Source organism: Camarhynchus parvulus, chromosome 4, assembly GCF_901933205.1.
Source record: "Camarhynchus parvulus chromosome 4, STF_HiC, whole genome shotgun sequence".
NCBI lineage: Eukaryota > Metazoa > Chordata > Aves > Passeriformes > Thraupidae > Camarhynchus > Camarhynchus parvulus.
In genome coordinates this window covers 27,317,693-27,336,593 of record NC_044574.1, presented here as the reverse complement: position 1 = coordinate 27,336,593, position 18,901 = coordinate 27,317,693, and the positions used below count along the sequence as shown (strand labels likewise).

The 18,901-nt window shown below is 45.8% G+C and overlaps 1 protein-coding gene across 1 annotated transcript in view; it reads left to right on the top strand.

Annotated features, from left to right (window-relative positions):
* Nucleotides 1-17,554: 17,554 nt before the first annotated feature.
* CHIC2 (cysteine rich hydrophobic domain 2) overlaps nt 17,555-18,901 on the top strand; it is a 30,979-nt gene continuing 29,632 nt past the window's right edge. Inside the window, exon 1 of the mRNA XM_030946857.1 lies at nt 17,555-17,821. Coding sequence (XP_030802717.1) covers nt 17,703-17,821 — 119 coding nt within the window. The 5' untranslated portion in view covers nt 17,555-17,702. The remainder of the gene's footprint in view (nt 17,822-18,901) is intronic.

The following is an 18,901-nucleotide window of genomic DNA, read 5'->3' as shown; positions in this document are numbered from 1 at the left end:
GGGTTTTCCTGCTCGGCCAAGTTGCCACTGAAGTCCTGGCGAGTCGAGAAGGTGCTTATGTTTGAGAGCTGAACAAAAGGGTCCCTGGAGAGGGCCGGTCTTAAAGTCCCCCCGCCTGGATCCCCTGCGCCGGGGTTTTATATCAAGTATTTAAACACGTGATGGCTGAAAGCCTCGCAGATCTAAATCTCCCCGGCTTCCCAGGCCGGCAGGAGAGGCTGCCGGGGGGGACCAAAGCGGGGTAGGGGAGGGGGGCAAAGTGTGCGTGCTTGCTCGTTGCCCGATGACTTCATTCCTTTGCCTCCGCCTCAAATAAATTATAGGAGTAGAGAAAGCGGGGAGGGGGCGGCTGCTCCGCGGCCCCGTCACACGTCGCGCTCGCAGGCATGTCCCTCTGTCAACACACCCGGGATGCTGGGGATAAAATTAATCGGAAGGAGTTTCTGCTCGGGGATTTTTCCCGAGGAGAACGCTCCTTTCCCTAGCCGGGAGGGAAGGAGAGGTGAGAGCAGGTAATGCCCTGAAACAAGCGGTTCAACTCCGCCCCCCTCACCTCCAGTAAAAGAACATCCAAAGGGCCGTGGATCCCACAGAGGCCTGGTGCCAACACCTTTCCCCAGTCCGGCCCACTCCCTGCACTCAGGACCCCTCCAGGAGGCCCTTTTTGCATCAGAGGAGCCAGGTACACAGATGCAGCCATGGATATAAGGTTAGGGATGGAGCGCGTTTGTGTGTCTGTGCATACATACGCACGTAAGGGTGGGTTGGGTGGCTTTTTTTTTCTCCTCGCCCTTTTCACCTCAAGTGAGTCTTGCCAAATTGGCAATTACTGCAACGGACAAAGCCTTCAAATATCTGGACACTTCTCAGCCAAACGGTATCAAAACGGAAAACTTCCAAGCGAACTTCCCCGGCCTCTCCAGGACCGCAGTGCGCAGCGCTAATGAAAAGCGAACATGTCAGGGAGGGATTCTTTGATCTCCACCAAGTTTGCTGAAGCAATCATTCAAAGTAAAATTGGATAAACAGCTAAATATGATCGGTGGCTCCGAAGCATTTCAGAGTGCATTACAAAGCCAAGGTATTCGCAGCATATTACGCGATTTTCCAATGACCTGTTTTATGAGAGTTTAAGAAGAGACTTATCGTTAATAGAAGGACTATCGCGTTCTTGTTTAGCAGATGTGAAGCGGCATTTAAAACACACTGCGGATCCCATCCCACTTGACACGGGAAAGGGAAGTGACAATTGTGCTCTAAAGCAGAAAACACAGACTACGCCTGATTACCAGAGGCTGAACAGAGACTCGGGAGTGCAGCAATAGCCGAAACGTGTTCGGAAGTGGTTATCATGCGCAAGGGCCGGGCCGCGGACATCCTGCCATGCCTTCCGCAAATCCAGTGTCCCAGTGTTAAACCCAGCAAAATAAAACCGCCTTCTGATGGAGCCGGCATTTCCTCGGCCCTGCAACCAGCAAGGCTCGGCGGCGCAACTCAGGCCTTGCTAAGAGAGGGGCCCGGTCTCCACCGGTTGTGCTGTGCTGTGCTGTCCCGTCCTCATCCCCGTCCTCGTCCTCGTCCTCGTCCTCATCCCCGTCCTCATCCCCATCCCCATCCCCATCCCTATCTCCATCCCGCCGCGGGCAGTGCCGCTGTGCAGGCCCCCCTGTGCAGGGGCCGGCTCTCCCCTAGCCCTGCTCCCCTTTCCCCCCAGCACCTCCCCGGGCAGGCACGATGCAACAGCGTTTTTAGGGACACTCCGCGCTCGGTGATCTGAGGATTTATGGATAGCAATTAAAGTTTTATGAATTGCAGCTGAGGTCTGTTATGTGGCTATTTGAATGTGATTAGAATTCAATTAGAAAGTGTTTACCGGCCGGCGGGGGCTCCTGAGTGTAAACAGACAGCTATTCCAGCAATGCGCTAATCCCGCGTCTTGTGACAACAATTAGGGGCTCGCGGGGTTTAGGCGGGTCGGCTCCAACCTCACCTACTTTTCCCCAAACTGCTGCCCAGGGCTCAGCCGAGGCCCCGCAGCCGAGGCCCCGCCGCCCGCCGAGGCGCTGGGGGTCCCCCGGGGCTCTGCCTCCTGAGCTCCGGGGGGCCCCGTGAGATTCTATCATGGTCACCGCGCACAAGCATGGCACTCTTTGGTTCGGCTCTTCCAGTTTAAAGCAAAGTACATCTGGAGAAGATTTGAACTAATACCTGCATTTTATGTTAATTTTTAATTTTTTTTTCTTTTTGTTTTCCTTTAGGAAAGGCTATTCTGGATAATGAAAATATAATACTACAGCCCCAACCTTCTGTGGAAAAAGCTGTCTGCAGTGATAGAGTGACTTTATCTGCAGTGATAGAGTGGTAGAGGGGGCTGTCGTAAGGGAAGGCAGACAGAGAAAGAGTCGGATCAAAATTGCAATTTGTAATTGTTATAATAAACCAAACGCAGTGATAAAAGAGAAGGGGAGAGAGAGAGAGAGAGAAATCACTAAGAAAAACTCAGCCCTGAAAGCCAGAGCAAGAAAAGAAGTCATTTGAAAGCAAAGACATCCCAAACCAGGCGGAATGATGCAAGGCGTGCGCCCACATCACATCGGCCTCGTTACAATTTTATTTTTCAATAATTCTGTCCGATAAAATTTCATTGTCCATTAAGTAATCCCCGAAATGAGAGCTCTTATGAGCCTATAATGAGCTCTAATTGCTACGACTGGGAGAGCCACGTGGAAGGATTTAGAAGGTATTAAGCAGTTGGGTACAGAGCACAGGCTGTTACCTAGCCATTACTTTCATAATTCAAGGAGAAAATTAGTCCTTTTAAGGGAAAATCCTTTGATTCCCTTCATTCTGCTCGGGGTGACAGAGTATAGCTTTGTCTGCCTTTAGTGCAAGACAGTGTAACAAATGAGAATGTAACGAAATTGCCCCCTTTTGAAAGTGGAGCAGTTCAAAAAGAACATCAGAGCCGCTCCCCTGGTCCGCCGAGCGCAGGACTGGGTGCTGGTCCCTCTTTTCTTCCAGATGTCTCTAACACCTTTATGTAGAAGAGATTCACGGCTTAATTGACAAAAGCAACTCTTTCCCTTCCCTCCCCCAACCCCAGCAGCTCCCGGCAGAAGAAAAAGCCATGCCCGCTCGGAGAAAGCGCTGGCTTTCAGCGCGCATCTCCACGGAGCTCACGGGAGGAGCTGCCTCCACGGAAAGCGCCGCAGCCCGGGGACACGTATCAAGCAGAAAAACAAAAGAAAAAAACCATAAAAAACCCAATCAAAAAAAACCCAAATAAACACCCAAAATTAAAACAACAAACCCCAAACAACACCTGCAGAGCAGCCGTGGCCGCAAACACCACACCGGGGTGACATGCGGTGGCGCTGGGCAGGCTGCGCCCTGGGCTGGGGCAGTTCCCGTGGGGGAAAGTCCCGCTCAAAATAAAGTCTTGCGTGGGTAAGAGAGGGGCCGCGGGCTCCTGCGCTATAATCGCATTTATTCGCTATTCTAACATTGATTTCCTATTAGTTTCCAAAGCGATCGGCAATCCCGACGCTGGCCTTTCTGAAGTGAACGCAATCTTCAGGACTTGCCCCCAGCTCCCATTAAGGAGGTCATTATAAAAGCGTGAACAAGTCTATTAATGTTTTATTGAAAGCGCATCGTTAACTTGTATCCATCCTTTTCTGAAAGTGGCATTGTGATATTGCTGTCTGTGGCACATCTTACCCAATATAGCCCGAGATTTCTCCATTATCTGTAACCAAGCAACACTTTCTGAATACCAAAAATTGAAAAGAACCGCTTAGTCTTCAAGAAAGTCCTCAATAATAGTGGAAAAGAACAAAGATCCAGGAGACAACAAAATGCCACAGGGGTGACTTTTCATGAGCAATTATCTCTCATTAATCAGAAGAACAGCTGCAATATTAATTTTCTCTCTTTCTTCCCCTCTTTTCACAGTCCCCAACATTTGAATAATCATAAATTTTGATTTCATGGAGCAGCAACATTGCCAGGGACTTCCAGACACAAGCTACCTAGGCAGGGCGCACGCTTTGCACATAGCTCTTATTTTAAGGCTGCCAAAGAATAAACTGAAGAAAAGAAAAGAGAGGAAAAGTCTGGATTGCTTTCCCCCCCTCCCTTTGCCTCAGAGCACGGATTAAACCAGCAGCCCCTTCCCTCCACCCCTGCCGCTTTCACTCATGGAAAGTAACAGGCGAAAGTACCGAGTGTCTGCGCCAGCTTCAAGCGTGGGAGTTTCTACAACCTCGCTGTCCATTTAACTTCCAAACATGAAGCCAAGCGTTGTAGATCTGTCCAAAGAGACAATCTTTGGGCGTAACACGCATTGTGAGACATCAAAAGGCCTTGGCGTTATGCGCACTGAGAAGCGTATTCAGCACGAAGGGTGCAATGCCTCTCTTTTCAGGGGCTCAGCCGCGGATTGTTTAACAAGTGACGTCGCCGCGGCAAGAAAACCGCGCTCCTCCAAAGATAAGGATGTAACATTAAATCTCGCTATTTTGGATTTCAAAGAATCTCATTAAGGGCAGGGGCTGGAGCCGGAGGCGGCCAAGCCGGGAACGGGAACCGTGCCCCGGGGATGTGAGCGCTCGGTGCCGCCTGCGCTCGCTGCCTGGGGGAACAGGGCAGAGTCGAGGCCGAGATCCTCCTCCACCACTCCTCGGACTCTGCCCATCTTCGGGCACCCGCCTTTCCCTCCTCGGCCCTAGAGGGCAAGGGCGTGAAGCCTCTCTCCGGAGACCGGCTGGCAGCCAGGCAGCGGCCAGGGGGCTCACCCGAGGGTTTGCGGACTGACCGCGGGCTGAGGAGACGGAAGGCAGCTTCTCCCCTTTCCCCGCAGATGCAGATCCCCGGTGCCCTTCCGTGAGAGATTTCCTTTGCCTCCATCCCCGGTCATAAATTACCCCACCTAGAACTTGGCACGGCAACCCCCTTCCCCCTCCAGGAAACGGGGCCGTTTCCGAGGAAATGAAGGGGCACACAGGAGGGACAGGCCCCCGGCTGTCCTGCCCAGGACTGCCAGCCCCTCTTGCCCCAGTGCCCTCTCGCACCTCCTGGAGTGGGGGTGGTGGCGGATGGCGGGACACGGAGCTCCAGCTGGAGCGGGCGCGGCCACCACTCTCTAGGAAGAAACCTGCTACATCTTTCAACCCCTTCCAGCCTTTGGAGAGATGATGTTACTCCACGCTGTTGGTGCTGTCCACAAAGTTACTCATTCACACCATCAGTAGCAAATTTCTACATGAGTCCTCCAGGGTGACTACGACCCCATGTGTTTGACTGAGTGTTTCCAAAGAGCTCCAGCAGCAGCCTTCATCTACCCTTTAGCCTTTTGCTTTCACCTGCAGGCCCACAGACACAACTGTCTTTCATGTAAAGAGCAGCCAGAAGGCTTAATTCTGTTATGTATTTTATTTGGGGGGGAAATTCACAAGGTTCTTCCTAAGTCAATCAGGTCTGCTCCTATATATGCAGATGTAGGTCTTAATTCTCTCCCTCTTCAACCTTCTTAAAAAGAGTGTTAGCACTTTCATGGGTTCCCTTCAGTGTCTGGAAGCAAAAATCTTTTGTCTGCATCTCCTCACCAGAGTGCCCTTCTACAAGAGATCATGTGAAGGAGCCTGCATAAGAAAACACCAATGAGATTGTTATCCACAGTCTTGTCTGATATTTCTCTGAGTCTGCCATGTTTCTAGTACTCTTCAGGTATGGGGCAGCATCAGGCCAGACACTACAGGGGGTCTGGGCCCTGGTTTCATTACTGGCTGCTGTTTACAGCTCTAACAGCTAAAACTGGCAGCTGTTACACATGATATGTGTGAGAAAAAGCTGTGATGGTGTATCTTTAAAGGGAATAAAGTTAAACCCCTGCAGCAGCCTCAGTGAAGTTTTATGTTGGGAGATGGAGATGAAACCCCAAGGTTATGTGAGTCAGAACAAGGATTGAAAATGCTGCAGTGGACTCCAGAACACACCAATCATGATCTGTTTTGGTTTTACAGTGATGTACCACAAATCAGCACAAGAGTGATACTTTGTAGTGACACAGGCCCCAGTCCACAAAGAACATGGGATTCTGTGTAATACTAAACATCCCACTTCATTTCTCTCCTTGAAATTCTGACCTCATGAATTTTGATCCTTAGGTGTCATGGTTAGGTTGAAGTATTCTGTGACCAAGAAGCAGTCTTTTGAATTTTCTACCAAAGGAAGTACCACATTTTTAATAGGCAGGTTAACTGGAATGGACATTCAGCGCTGCTTGGAAGAAAAATGAAGAGGTCACCAAACATATCATCATATTGTAGGAGCTAACTATTTCACAGTCAGAAAACTGTATAAATGTTGAGCTTAATTCACACAACCTAAAGAAATAAAATGGTTATAATTTCTTTATTTTTTTCTGTAATGAAAGTGTGAATGTGGTATAGTTCAAGAACTGTAGCCTGATGAAGGATTTACCTAAGAAGAGATGATACCACTCCTCCAAATTAGCAGAGAGGAATACAGTTATGATGGAGTTCCTCAAGGATAAGTCTCAGAAGCAGTTGAATTACGTTGTTTAATTTGTTCCCTCGCCACAGCCAATAGGACTTCACTATTCATAGGAAAGATGTGAAGTCAGTATCTGTGGAGGCTGGAGTGCCATACTGGGAGAAGCGCAGTGTCAAGCAACAAACTAGGAGCTCCACAGCTGAATGTGACATTATTGACCCAGACACATTTATCCGTGTCTACAAAGCATAACTCTGTGTGTGTGACAGGTGACAGGTATGACAGAGCAGAACAGGCAAGGCCATTGCACTAAGCCGACAGAAATACTGTGTGTGTGGACTCTGGAGCACATCATCCATACGTGGAGAAACCCACGTAGATGGTCAAAGCCCATGACACTCTGCATGGAGAAGCCTCATCAATGATGGCAGACAGATTTCCATGTTTGTCTCAGAAAAAAACTAAATCAGAGCACATCCAGTGAACAGGTTTAGAAGTATAGTATCAGAGGAACATGGAACCCCATGAGAAGAGAAGACTCAGAGAGAGGAGACATGATTTTTGTTTATACCAGTGAGGTAAATATCCACAAGAGAGAAGAGCTACTCCATATGAAGAAGAGTATCATCATCAAGACAGGTGGATATAATCTGGCCATGTAGAAATTTAGCATGGAAAAAAAGCAAAAAATCCCTTCTTACTATGAGAGAAATAAGGTTCTGGAGCTCCTTGTGGGATTTACCAATGGGAATATGAAATAGAAGTATTTTTAAGAGAAAACTTGACACATTTCTGACTGTTATTTAACAGTCCCTGATGTTACAGGATTTTTTCTGAAGACACATACAAACTCTGCTTAGCATCCATTTTGAAACAGTACTGACTTAATTTTTAATTGCTCATTATTTCAGGAAATGTGTTGTCTAAAAAATATGCTGGATTTGTACTCCTAAAAACTAAGGTCCACAGAGCACCTAGAGCAAGTGTGGAAGTAGTGCTCTGCTGTATCCTTCCTGTCCTCTACCCTATACCATCCCTGTTCATTGCCTGTTCAGTGTTCTGCCTCTGCTCCAACAGGAACTGTTGCTTTTGTTTGGGTTTCCCCCGTTTTTACACTTGTTGTTACAACATGAAATAAAAGCCATATATGCCAAAATGGTCAGGCTTTTTCATATGTCAGAATAAACTTTGGTCTGATTTTGATACAATCTGTAAAGCTCTACAAGAAACAAACTAATCCTCTCCTTTCTTCAGTTCCATTTTCACAATATAGTCTTAGCTTTGCCTGAGCAGCTGTTATGTGAAAACAAATATCTGATGCCTGTAGCTGGAAGCAGCCCTTTATTACATTCATCTTTTTACATGTATTTTTAGCCTCAATTTAAAATACAGGAACAAACCCAAAAGTTTCAGGAAGCAGAGTCTGAGTGAAATACAGGCTAGAGGTACCCCACTCCTGCTTTCCTATGAAGGAAGTAACATACTGAAGATATGAACACATCCAAATGAAACCAAGATGAAGGTTTTTATTAAAAAATACAAAAAAGTTTTGCATAGTCTGCCTCTTCTTATTTCTCATGAATACATTGTCTAAGGTTTTATTTGAAGCTTTCTGTTTGAAAAATCATGGAAACAAAATAATTTCATGTTTTATGACCTTGTCTAAGTATATTACTTCAAAGCTTATTTAATATGCTATAATATTGAGGCTACGTCAAAATATAATGAAAAGAAAATTATAGAAGTCATAAAAATAATTTTATAAAGTTAGGAAAAAGACCCCAACACATTAAAGGGAAACTCTCCAAAATCAACCAAATAATCTAAAACAGTATGAAGCCTCTGAAGAAGGAAGAAGTATTGGAACCTAAACTGGTAGAAGATCTAACTTTGAAGGTCTAAGTTACAAATTTATTGTGCAAAAAAATTACCATGATACATTGACCAGATGAAAAAAAATCAGCCAAAAAGGAGTCAAAAGTTTTGAGTACTTCAGACACAACTATGTCCACATTAGCAGTCTGTGTTCTCTCTTTTACACTTCAGCTGAGCCAAGGAATGAATATTCCCATTAAAACATGCATGTGTCTAGAATACAAGTAACACTACAGTGTGTGAGAGGTGTGGCTGTCTGCACTCTCAGACGTACTAAGACAGACGAGTTACAAGTCAGAAGATGGAAAGTTTTGGGTAAAATACAATTCTCAGTTCAGAGCTCTGAGACAGAATAACTCTGCAGCTATTTTGAATGGTGCAGTGGGAGTAGAATTTGGCCTGGTGTTTTCAAAGGTTAGTTAAACAAAATATGACCTTTTTCAGGCTAGGGGAACAAAAGAGGTCAGCTCATTCTCCAGAGCTACAAAAGGTCTTTCAAGGATACCAAAGAAATAAAAATAAAAGCCATGATCACACTTCCTAGATGCACACATAGAAACAACACTTGTATGTAAAGATATTACCCAGTGGAAAAACCCCTGGGAGCATCCTAATTAATAAAGAGTCCTGCCAGTAATTTACTCACTGTGGGAAACGTGTACATAATCAAACAATTTATTTTGTCCAACGTGCCAGAGCAAGACAGTTGCAGAACTGAGATTTGACCCAAAACCTCCTATTTTTCAGCATCTTGCAGAATTTTACAGTGCTTCATAAGGCATCTTGAAGAATTGCAAAGAGTCTGTTGAATCTGATTGTACTTTAATAACTCATTGGGCAGAGGTAGCCTAATGCAGCTTCCCCACTCCTTTGTGGGTAAGAACTTACATGGGTTATTCTCCTGCTTGCAAGGACATTCTGGTACAAGCTGGCCATTGTGTACAAACAGATAAGTTACCCAAACTTCACTGATTTAATTCTCTACTGCAGGCTGGAATTGATACTCTAGTCTCTTTGAGGGGAGCAAAACTCTGCTCTAATGTCTTAAAGGAGCTGCAGTGAATCTGATCACAAAGCGCCTTTGAATCAGATGTGCAACTTTTTCCTCTGCTGCTTCTTCACATGCGCATCAAGAAACTGTACCACTCACATAGTGATGGGGTAAAGCACAGATTTTCACTGAGTTGCATCAGGTCATGCTTAGGGTGAGACTCCTACCAGTCAAAAATGAACTCAAAGGAACTGGATCCTGAGGAAAGGATATTATTTTCCAATGTCTCTCTTGCTTTGAAAGTAAGTTTCCTTTGAGATTGCAGATTATTCCCCTCTCTCATGCTTTACCATAGAGGTTGGAACTGTTATTTGTTCTCTACCTTCCTCAAGGAAATCATGCTCTAGGAATGTAATATATTCCACTATACTTTAATTTTTCACACTTTAAACAACTCATAATAATAATATCTATTTTTTCATTATTTAAGGATGATGCCCGATACTATCAGAGAGAAAAAATATCTACTTGGAAGCAGAAAGGATGCTATTTTAAAGGTATTCAAAAGGAAATAAAAATTGATGTTTTTGAAAGAAACTGGTACTAGAAATCTCTCTGTTTATATGCAATAGGAATGAACATGTTAGCATTCCCAAATATTAGTGAACTTGAAAACATTCAGAGGAAATCTCAATTGTTCATGTTTTGATGATTTTAAATGAAAGATATCCTTCCTTGTTCTCTTTAGATCAACATTTGTCACAGTAACTAATGAGGAAGTAATTATAATGCAATTTATCACAATAATCTGACCGGCAAAGAATTATGTTCTCAGTCTTAAAGGACTACATAGTTCTAGTTTTCCAACAGATTGGGTACATGTGGGTGGCATAGCAGAGGGTATTTGTCTTTAAGCAGGATAAAAACTTTAGCGCTTTCTATTCTCAAGCAAAAATGGAGAAAGGCATTGTCTAATTCTCTAAAATATGTTACATGAGGGCATTTCACCTTAATTAGTAATCTTATTTTAACAAATTCATCATATAAAAGATACTTCTTTTTACAGTGACTTTGAGATTTATAGTTCAGTTGCAGTAATTAAGTAGTCACCCTCTGTTTCTTTAAGGCAGTGAGTAAACAATTTAGTCATATTTACCAAGAGGAAAATAGCTGTCCTCAGAAGAAATATAAACTACAAGAAGGCACTGAATGATAGAAAAACAAAGAAACAAGAAAAAATAAAGACATTTGTTTAAAATCTGTGCTAGTATTCAGGGAGATGTGATTGTTTACTCCAAAAGCAGCTGGGGGAGGCCTGCATTTGTCATTGACCATTTTGGTGTGGGGCATGTTTTAGTTCAATTTTTTTAGAATAGAAGTTGACCACAGCTTTACCCAAGTTACAGCATCTGTATCTCTAATACATACAGCAGAGGACTCAGCCCACATTACTCCTTTATATTAGTTTCCAGCACTTCCAGCAGATATTGTTATTAAAGGTGACTTTATCAGGAAAGGATTGGTATTGTACATCTGCTGTTTTAAGAATGTCTTTAAAACCTAGAACTTGCTGTTCCATTTGCACGTTTATATGATTTTGTTTATATTTTGCTTTAATGGACTTTATGCTTTTGGTCCCCCAGCACTGAATAAAACCCCATCAGTTTCAATGTTAGATTAATCTTAAATAAAATACAAATGTTTTTGTGTGTTTCTGTTTAATTGATGTGATTATAGGAAAAAAAATTGTAAAAGCCAAGCAGCATGTTGTATTAGATTCTAATATTGACAGGAAGAGAAGAAACAAATTGCCATGTACATTTCATGTCAATGAGTCCTCCAAGAAGAAAACAAAACCCAGTGTAATGCCTAAAAACAGCCAAGAGTTTATCCTGCCTGTAGTTTATGTGAAGCACAAGTAGGCCTTTAAGTCAAGCATATCACAAATTCTTTATGGATTTGGAGATTCTGCCTTCAGAAAAGTGTAGTCCTTTGGTCCTTGAGAGATCAGGAGTATACAACCCCACCCATCCACAGTTTTAACAGACTTGAAACTACAAGGACTCCATTCTTCATTTTGTTATATGTTAAGAGAATTATGAAAAGGAAGCATCTGCTTTTCTCTTTGCATGCAATCTATGCTTTCTGTACTTTATTTATGATATAAAGAGTCTCTTTCAGAAACACTATCTTCTATAGAAAGGTATCTTTTGAACTCCTCTCATTAACCTCATGCAATATAGGAAGCTGGACCAAAAGGAAAATAAAATAAGTTGCTTGACAGAGGGGAAAAAAGACTAATAAAAAAGCACATGCATTGGAGCTGTTCAATATACCTTTTTACTCAATCCTACATCATAAATTCAGAAACAGAAATATGACTTACCATAATGGTTTAGTGCCAAGACTTCCCTTTGATTTTTGCACAGAAAATCTTGGTTCGTTTACTTGGGGTTTACAGGGATTTTGCAAAATAATCAGTTAATCAGCAAGAAATGACATAATGAAATTGGTCCGACAAAAAAATACAATGCCTTGACAAACAGTAAGTTCTGTTGTGTGAGTTTTAGCTATGTACCCATTCCTGACTTTGCCTTTACATGTTTCTGCAATACTGTAAATAATTAAAAAAAATTATTTTACCATTAGCAGAAACATGTACATTATCAGATACACTTTATCCAGATTTGTCAGGAGCAATGGGACATTTAGGCAGGACAGAGTAGCCAAGCCAGAGGTGAGGGGCTCTGTGTCAAGGGAAGGGACTGATGATCAAGTCTCAGAGCAGACCAGGTCACCAAGAAAAGCACAGCCTGATGTGAGTGCCCTTGGACGTTTGCTGTAAATGGCTGGTTTGCTACAGGTCTGTAGCTTTGTTAAACTCCCTCTGCAGTGTACATTATTTCTATCTCCTCTTCTCTGGCTTCTGTACCATCCCTGCTTGCCCCCTTCCATTGCCACTCTTGTTTTCCTTCTGGCTACCTCTCTTCTCTTAATTAATCAGGGAAAGAGAAGCTGTTCCTGCCAGCTTTGCTTTGCTATTGAGTAGTGGTAGGAGTTCAAAGAACAAGGTTACGCCTGCACCTGCTGCTTGTTCTTTGATGCCCTGTTGCGTGAAACAATTTCCTTCAGAAGTTCCAACAATGTACTAATTAATAAAGGAAAAGACAGGGAGAAACAAGACAAAGACTGTGAGAGGAATGAGGTGAGTAACAACTGAAAGATGTCAGAGGAAAGCAGGGGAAAGAAGCAATTACAAGGGGGGAGCTGGGATGGAAACACAGAAAAAAGGAGAGGGAAAAACAATAAAGAAAAGGAAAGTAAAAAAAATAGCAGAAATCAGAAGATGGGGAACTGGAATAAAGAGTTGTATAAAAAGAAATTATTTAAAGTCCCCTCTAAGTTACAGTATGCAATTCTTAGAGAGCAACTCTGAGGACAGTGAGTACCTCTGTTAGAGAGATTTGTACATAGCATCAGTTCTCCCCTAATGCAGTAAGGAAATTCACTGGGGAGGGAGGGCATTCCTACCTGGAACAACACCACAATGCTCCCCAATCTGAACTCTAAGCCTAACATCTTTATTTAGATATAATGAGAGTTAAGTTGCTTAAAAATGCAGTCAGTGTGAGCCTGGCATTACCCTCACTGTTTCCAAAGAAAAGATAATGAACTGTAAGTGGGAGTCCCACAATGCCAGGTCAGAGTAGACACCAAAAGAGTCACAAGCAAACACTGAGATGTGAAGGCCTGGACTTGGAAGTACGTGGCTGATGGCGGGGCTGGCACATAGCAAGGACACATCAGCAGTGGAGAAGAAGTGACAGCTCACTGATACTTCTTGAAACAAAGGAGAGGTCTGCTTTCTTCAGTGCGTGTGGTAGAACAAGCTGCACAAAATGAGAAGTCTCCTTGCAGCCTCTGAGGGTGGTCCAGTACTGCTGAGTCCAGTGCTGAAGGCTTCAAGCAGACCAGGTACTGTGAACACACGCTGAAGCATCATGGGCACCACAGCCTAGAACCTTAGAACTTCCACATCATGCCTGCCACAGTTCTTCATCTATTAAATGCTGAACCACACACTGAACACCTGGAAACTGCAGACTGTGGAACTGGCATTTGTTAGGCAAGTAGTGTACACCTAAATCAAGATCAGGAGGCTTGGGATTTTGTCTTATCTCAAATCCATCAAGTGAGCTAACCAAGCTTGTCATGCCACACAGCATAGGGATCTGGGACCTCCAACATTTGCTGGTCCCTGCAGCACCGCTCCAAGGGCTTAAGTGTGATGCAGGTAAGCCCGTCCCTTAATGCCATTTCCAAGACTTCCAGCATAGTGCTGCTGTGCTGCACAGAATTAACCCTGATTATCCATCTGCTACTGTGAAACAGGTATCTGAAAACAACTGGTTACCAAATTCACCTGTAGAGTGAGGTAGAACAAGGAGGCATAGCTTCACTGAAACCACTGGATTTTCTTTTGCTTTTGCCAGTATTAAATTTAGTTAATTTACTCAATTTCAGGACTATTAGACAGAACTAATAAGCCATCAATCCTGCTAAATGCAATTTCTGTGTGAGATGTGTAAGAAGAGTAACTACGTAAATACCCTGTGAGTTAAGTATACTAGTATGAAAGTGCATTATTACTCAGGCAAATTCTGTGTTACTCTGTAGAATTCTGTTATTTAGGAAATAAAACCTGTTACAAGAAGCTCAGGATAGAAGTACTATCACACTTCTCCAGTGTGACAACAGAAAATGCTGCTTTCTCCTTTGCAGCAAAGCCAGTGTCATGGATTCTCTCACAACCACACTGTTTCTACAGAGTTTCTACAGAGCAGTAAGCATTGTCACATCTTTGTATACGCTCTACACCTGAGAAATACACCATGAGGATCTTTATGAGTAATGGAGAGTAAGTGGCAACGTAGTCTTTCAGAAAATAAACTGATCAGTATAACGAATCCAGGGGAGGGCCACAAAGATGACTGGAGGGATCGAGCACCTCTCCATTGAAAGTAGGTTGGGGGAGTTGGAGCTGTTCAGCCTTGAGAAGGCTCTGTAGAGAGCTCACAGCAGCCTTCCAGTACCTAAAGGGAGCCTACAAAAGGCTGGAGAGGAAGGTTTTACAGGGGCCTGTAGAGATAGGAGAAGTGGAAATGGCCTTAAATTGAAACATGATAGGTTTAGATGAGATGTTAAGAAGAAATTGTTTCCTGTGAGGGTGGTGAAGCACTGGAATGTGCTTCACCTGAGAAGTTGTGAGTACTCTCTCTTTGGAAGTGTTCAAGGGCAGTTTGGATGGGTCTTTGAGTGATCTGATCTAGTGGAAGTTTCCCTGCCCATGGCAGGAGAATTGGATGATATTTAATGTCCCTTTCGACTCAACCATTCTATGATTCTATGATATACTGAAACAAGCCAGGAAAAAAACCTTGCAGGTTTCAAAGCAAAAATTATAATGTGAAAAGGAGGCTATTGTAAATAAGATATATGAAGTACTAGGAAAATAAAGGGGAATGCAGAATTCCTTTCACACTTATGAAAGTGGACAAGGGGAGTGCTACAGATGTCATTTTTCTGGACTTCTGTAGAGCCTGTAAAAGCCCACAGCATCCTTTACTCTTAATTGGAGAGAGATGGAATTAAGGGGTGGGCTGTGAGATAGATAAGAAAGTGGTTGGATGGTTGCATCCAGAGGGTGGGGGTCAACAGCTCCCGATGGACATCAGTGGTAAGTGATATCCCTCAGGGGTCTGTGTTAGGACAAGCACTGTTTAATACCTTTGTCAATGACGTAGACAAAGGCATCTAGTGCACCTCCAGTGAATTTGCAGGTGACACTAAGCTGAGAAGTGTGGTCAACACACCTGGAAGATGGGACTCCATCCAGAGGGACCTGGACAAGCATGAGAAGTGGGCATATGGGAATCTCCTGATATTTAAGAAGACCAAGTACAAGGTGCTGCACCTGGGTTGGGGCAGCCCCAGTATGAACACAGGCTGGGGATGAACAGATCCCGAGTAGCCCTGCTGAGAGGGACTTGAGGGTGCTGGTGGGTGAGAGGCTGGACATGACCCAGCCATGGGCACTCACAGCCCAGAAAGCCAAACGTGTCCTGGCTGCATCCAGAGCCCCGTGGGCAGCAGGGGAGGGAGGGGATTCTGCCCCTCTGCTCTGGTAAGACCTCACCTGGAAGGAACCCTGCATCCAACTCTGAGGTCCCCAACACAGGAAGGACAGGGACCTGCTGGAGTGAGTCCAGAGAAGGGCCACCAAGTTGATTAGAGGGGTGGAGAACCTCTGCTAGGAGGAAATGCTGAGAGAATTGGGGTTGTTCAGCCTGGAGAAGAGAAGGATTCCAGGCGACCTAAATGTGGCCTTGCATACCTGAAGGAGGCCTACATGAAAGATGAAGAGGGACTTTCTACAAAGACATGTGTTAGACATTAGCAAGAAATTATTTACTGTGAGAGAAAGACACAGTTTTTACATTTTTTGTGAGGGTGAGACATTGGAACAGGCTGCCTGGAGAATCTGTGGATGCTTCATCTTTGGAAGTGTCCAAGGCCAGGCTGGATAAGGCCTTGAGCAACCTGGTCTAGCAGAAGGTGTCTCTGCCCACAGCAGAGCAGGGTGGAACTTGATGGTCTTTAATGTCCTGTTTAACCCAAGGCATTCTGTGATAAGCAGATTTGCTTTTTTTTTTTTGACTGTTTCAGGCTGAACCCTCTGCCATTATATATTAGATACTGCTGCAAGTACATAATCCACCAGTCCACTCTGTCAAATAAAAAGATCTGTTCCCCCTTTTGAAAATGTCATCCTACTAGCGCTATATCCCATGTCACACTGCCTTCCACTGTTGTCACAACAGCTGATGGCCTAACTGTTACTAAGGCCATCATGCTCACACTGGCATTTTCCAGTCTTTGTTTTAAGTTTTGGTTATAAAAAATACCAAAACTGCCAAGAGAGAAGAATCCCTTCCATTTTTAGGGTTTTCTGCTTAGCATTCATCAATGTAGTCCTAAAGGGGCTGTTCCTCTGCAAATTCATTGTTCGTCTGCTCTGCAAACAGTGGCATTAGCACGATCCTTTGCATGGAAGATCCAAGGCTGCCACAGGAATGGCAGATCCAGGAACTGACAGCCCCAAAGGACATGCAGACACCTGGTCTCAGCCTTCACGTGAGCAGGTCAGCCTCAGCCAGGGGCCGCTTTCCCCACATCTCCCTGCACTAAGCCAGAGGGACTGGTGGGCAACCCCTCAGCTCAGGGCAGATGTCTGAACACACCATCCACACCACACCCCCACCCTCAGCCGTGGGCTTCATGGATGCCCAAAAAGGGTTAAAATCTTGTGGTCAAGAAGGCCTACGGTATTCTAGGCTGCATTGGGAAGGGCAGGCTGAGGGAGGTGACCCTGCCCCTCTATTCAGCCCTGGTGAGGCCACATCAGGAGTGCTGTGCCCAGCTCTGGGCTCCTCAGGGCAAGAGAGACATGGAGCTCCTGGAGCAGGTCCAGTGGAGGGCAACAAAGATGAGTGAGGGATTGGAGCATCTCACTTGTGAGGAAAGGCTGAGGGAACTGGGCCTGTTCAGCACTGAGAAGAGATGTCTGAGAGGGGACCTAATCAGTATCTATCAGAATCCACAGGGAGCATGTCAGAGGATGGAGTCAGGCTCTTCCCAAGTGTGCCAAGCAATAGGAAAAGGGACAACGGCTAGAAACTGATGTATAGGAAGTTCCACCGCAGTGTGGAAGAAGGAAGAACTTCTTTACTGCGCAGGTGACCACACTCCAGAACAGATTGTCCAGAGAGGCTGTGGAGTCTCCATCACCGGAGACACTCAGGAACCGTCTGGACACAACCCTATGCCCTGTGCTCTGAGAAGACCCTGCTCGAGCAGGGGGTTGGACCCGACGACCGCTGCGGTCGCTCCCAGTCGTTCCGCGCCCCTGAGAGCGCCGCGCTCCCGGAGCCCCCTCACACCACGGCTGCCTCCAGCCCGCCCCCGGCCCGCCCCGGCGGCGCGGCCCCGAGCGGGGCGGGGCGGGGCCGGGGCCGGATGTTGTTGTTGTTGTTCCTGCCCCGCCCCTCGCCCCCTCCCCCCGCGGAGGGTGACGGGCGCTTCCCCGCCCGGAGCCGCCGCCGCTTCAGCCGCTGCCGCGGCCCCGCTGCCGCCCGGCCCGGCCCGGCCCGGCCTGGCCTGGCCCCGGGGCGCCCTCGCCGGACCCTCCTGTGTGTCTCCCTGGCCGGCTCCCGTCGCGTCGCCCCGGCTCCTCTGGCTCATCGGACGCCCCGGCCCGGCCATGGCGGACTTCGATGAGATCTACGAAGAGGAGGAGGACGAGGAACGGGCGCTGGAGGAGCAGCTCCTGAAGTACTCCCCCGACCCCGTGGTGGTGCGCGGCTCTGGCCATGTCACCGTGTAAGGGCCGCGCCGGGGCCTGCGCGGCCGGGGCGGGCGGCGGAGGAGGCCCGGGCGGCGGGACGGGGGCGGCTGGAGCGCCGAGCTCGGGGTACAACTTGGGGCAAGTCGTGGGGTAGGCGTGGGCAGCACCGGCCGGGGCTCCTGCCCTTCCCCTGCGTCCGTGGGGCTGCGAGGGGCCTCTTGTTGGCCCCACTGGGCAGCCGGGAGCCGCCTGGAAACTCGCAGGCGGGTGCAAACCTCTAACTAGGGCTGCGGAAACAAAACTGGCTTGGGCTGTGACTGGCAGAGGAATGTGAAGTATTTGTCCAAAATGATGAGGTGTCAGGAAGTAAGGTGCCTCAGTTCCTCTGTGTAACAGGTATGTGCCAGCACATGACCGGCTGGACTATTGAACAAGATTGTTTATGTTCCTGTTACCCACTCCCATTTAACTTGTGGCTGCTAATATACCTCTGAGGACTTTAACAAAGACAAGGCATTCAGTTATTCAGATAGCCATGTGTAAAATTATGTTATGATTGGTGTGTGTTGTTTCCCTGTGTTTGACATGGAAGCAACTTTATTTTGTGTGCGTTTGGTATCTGCGACTAGGAGCAAGTGACCATGAGCTTGTGTAGTACTTCTCAATAATGTAAGAGATGAGGGTATCATTCCTTCCATCAGTTCTGTCAGGCTCGCTCTGTTGAAGTGTAATAGTTGTCAGTTAAAATGTATAATGTCAAGCTGAAATGCAAGCCCGGAGCCAAGGCACAGTAGTACAAACTTTTGGTTTCTTTTGAATTCAGTGTTCAGCAGAACTAGGTTTGTAGTGCAGACATAAAAGCTGACGATACTGTGGTTGGCTTCTCTGAGTCTCATAAACTATTGATTTTCAGATACTGACTTGACAAGTTTTTTTGGCACTTGGGTATATTGTTGCTTTATTATTAGGTTGACACAAATGCTAGTGCAGTTAGCTGTCTAGTTAAACACAGGAAGTTATGGATAGACTGAGAGAGATTTGGAAAGTTAGAAGGATGTAGATGGGGCCGGAGGCCAAGGAGGCCCTGTGAAAGAGTAGAAGCATGTAGTCAGTGT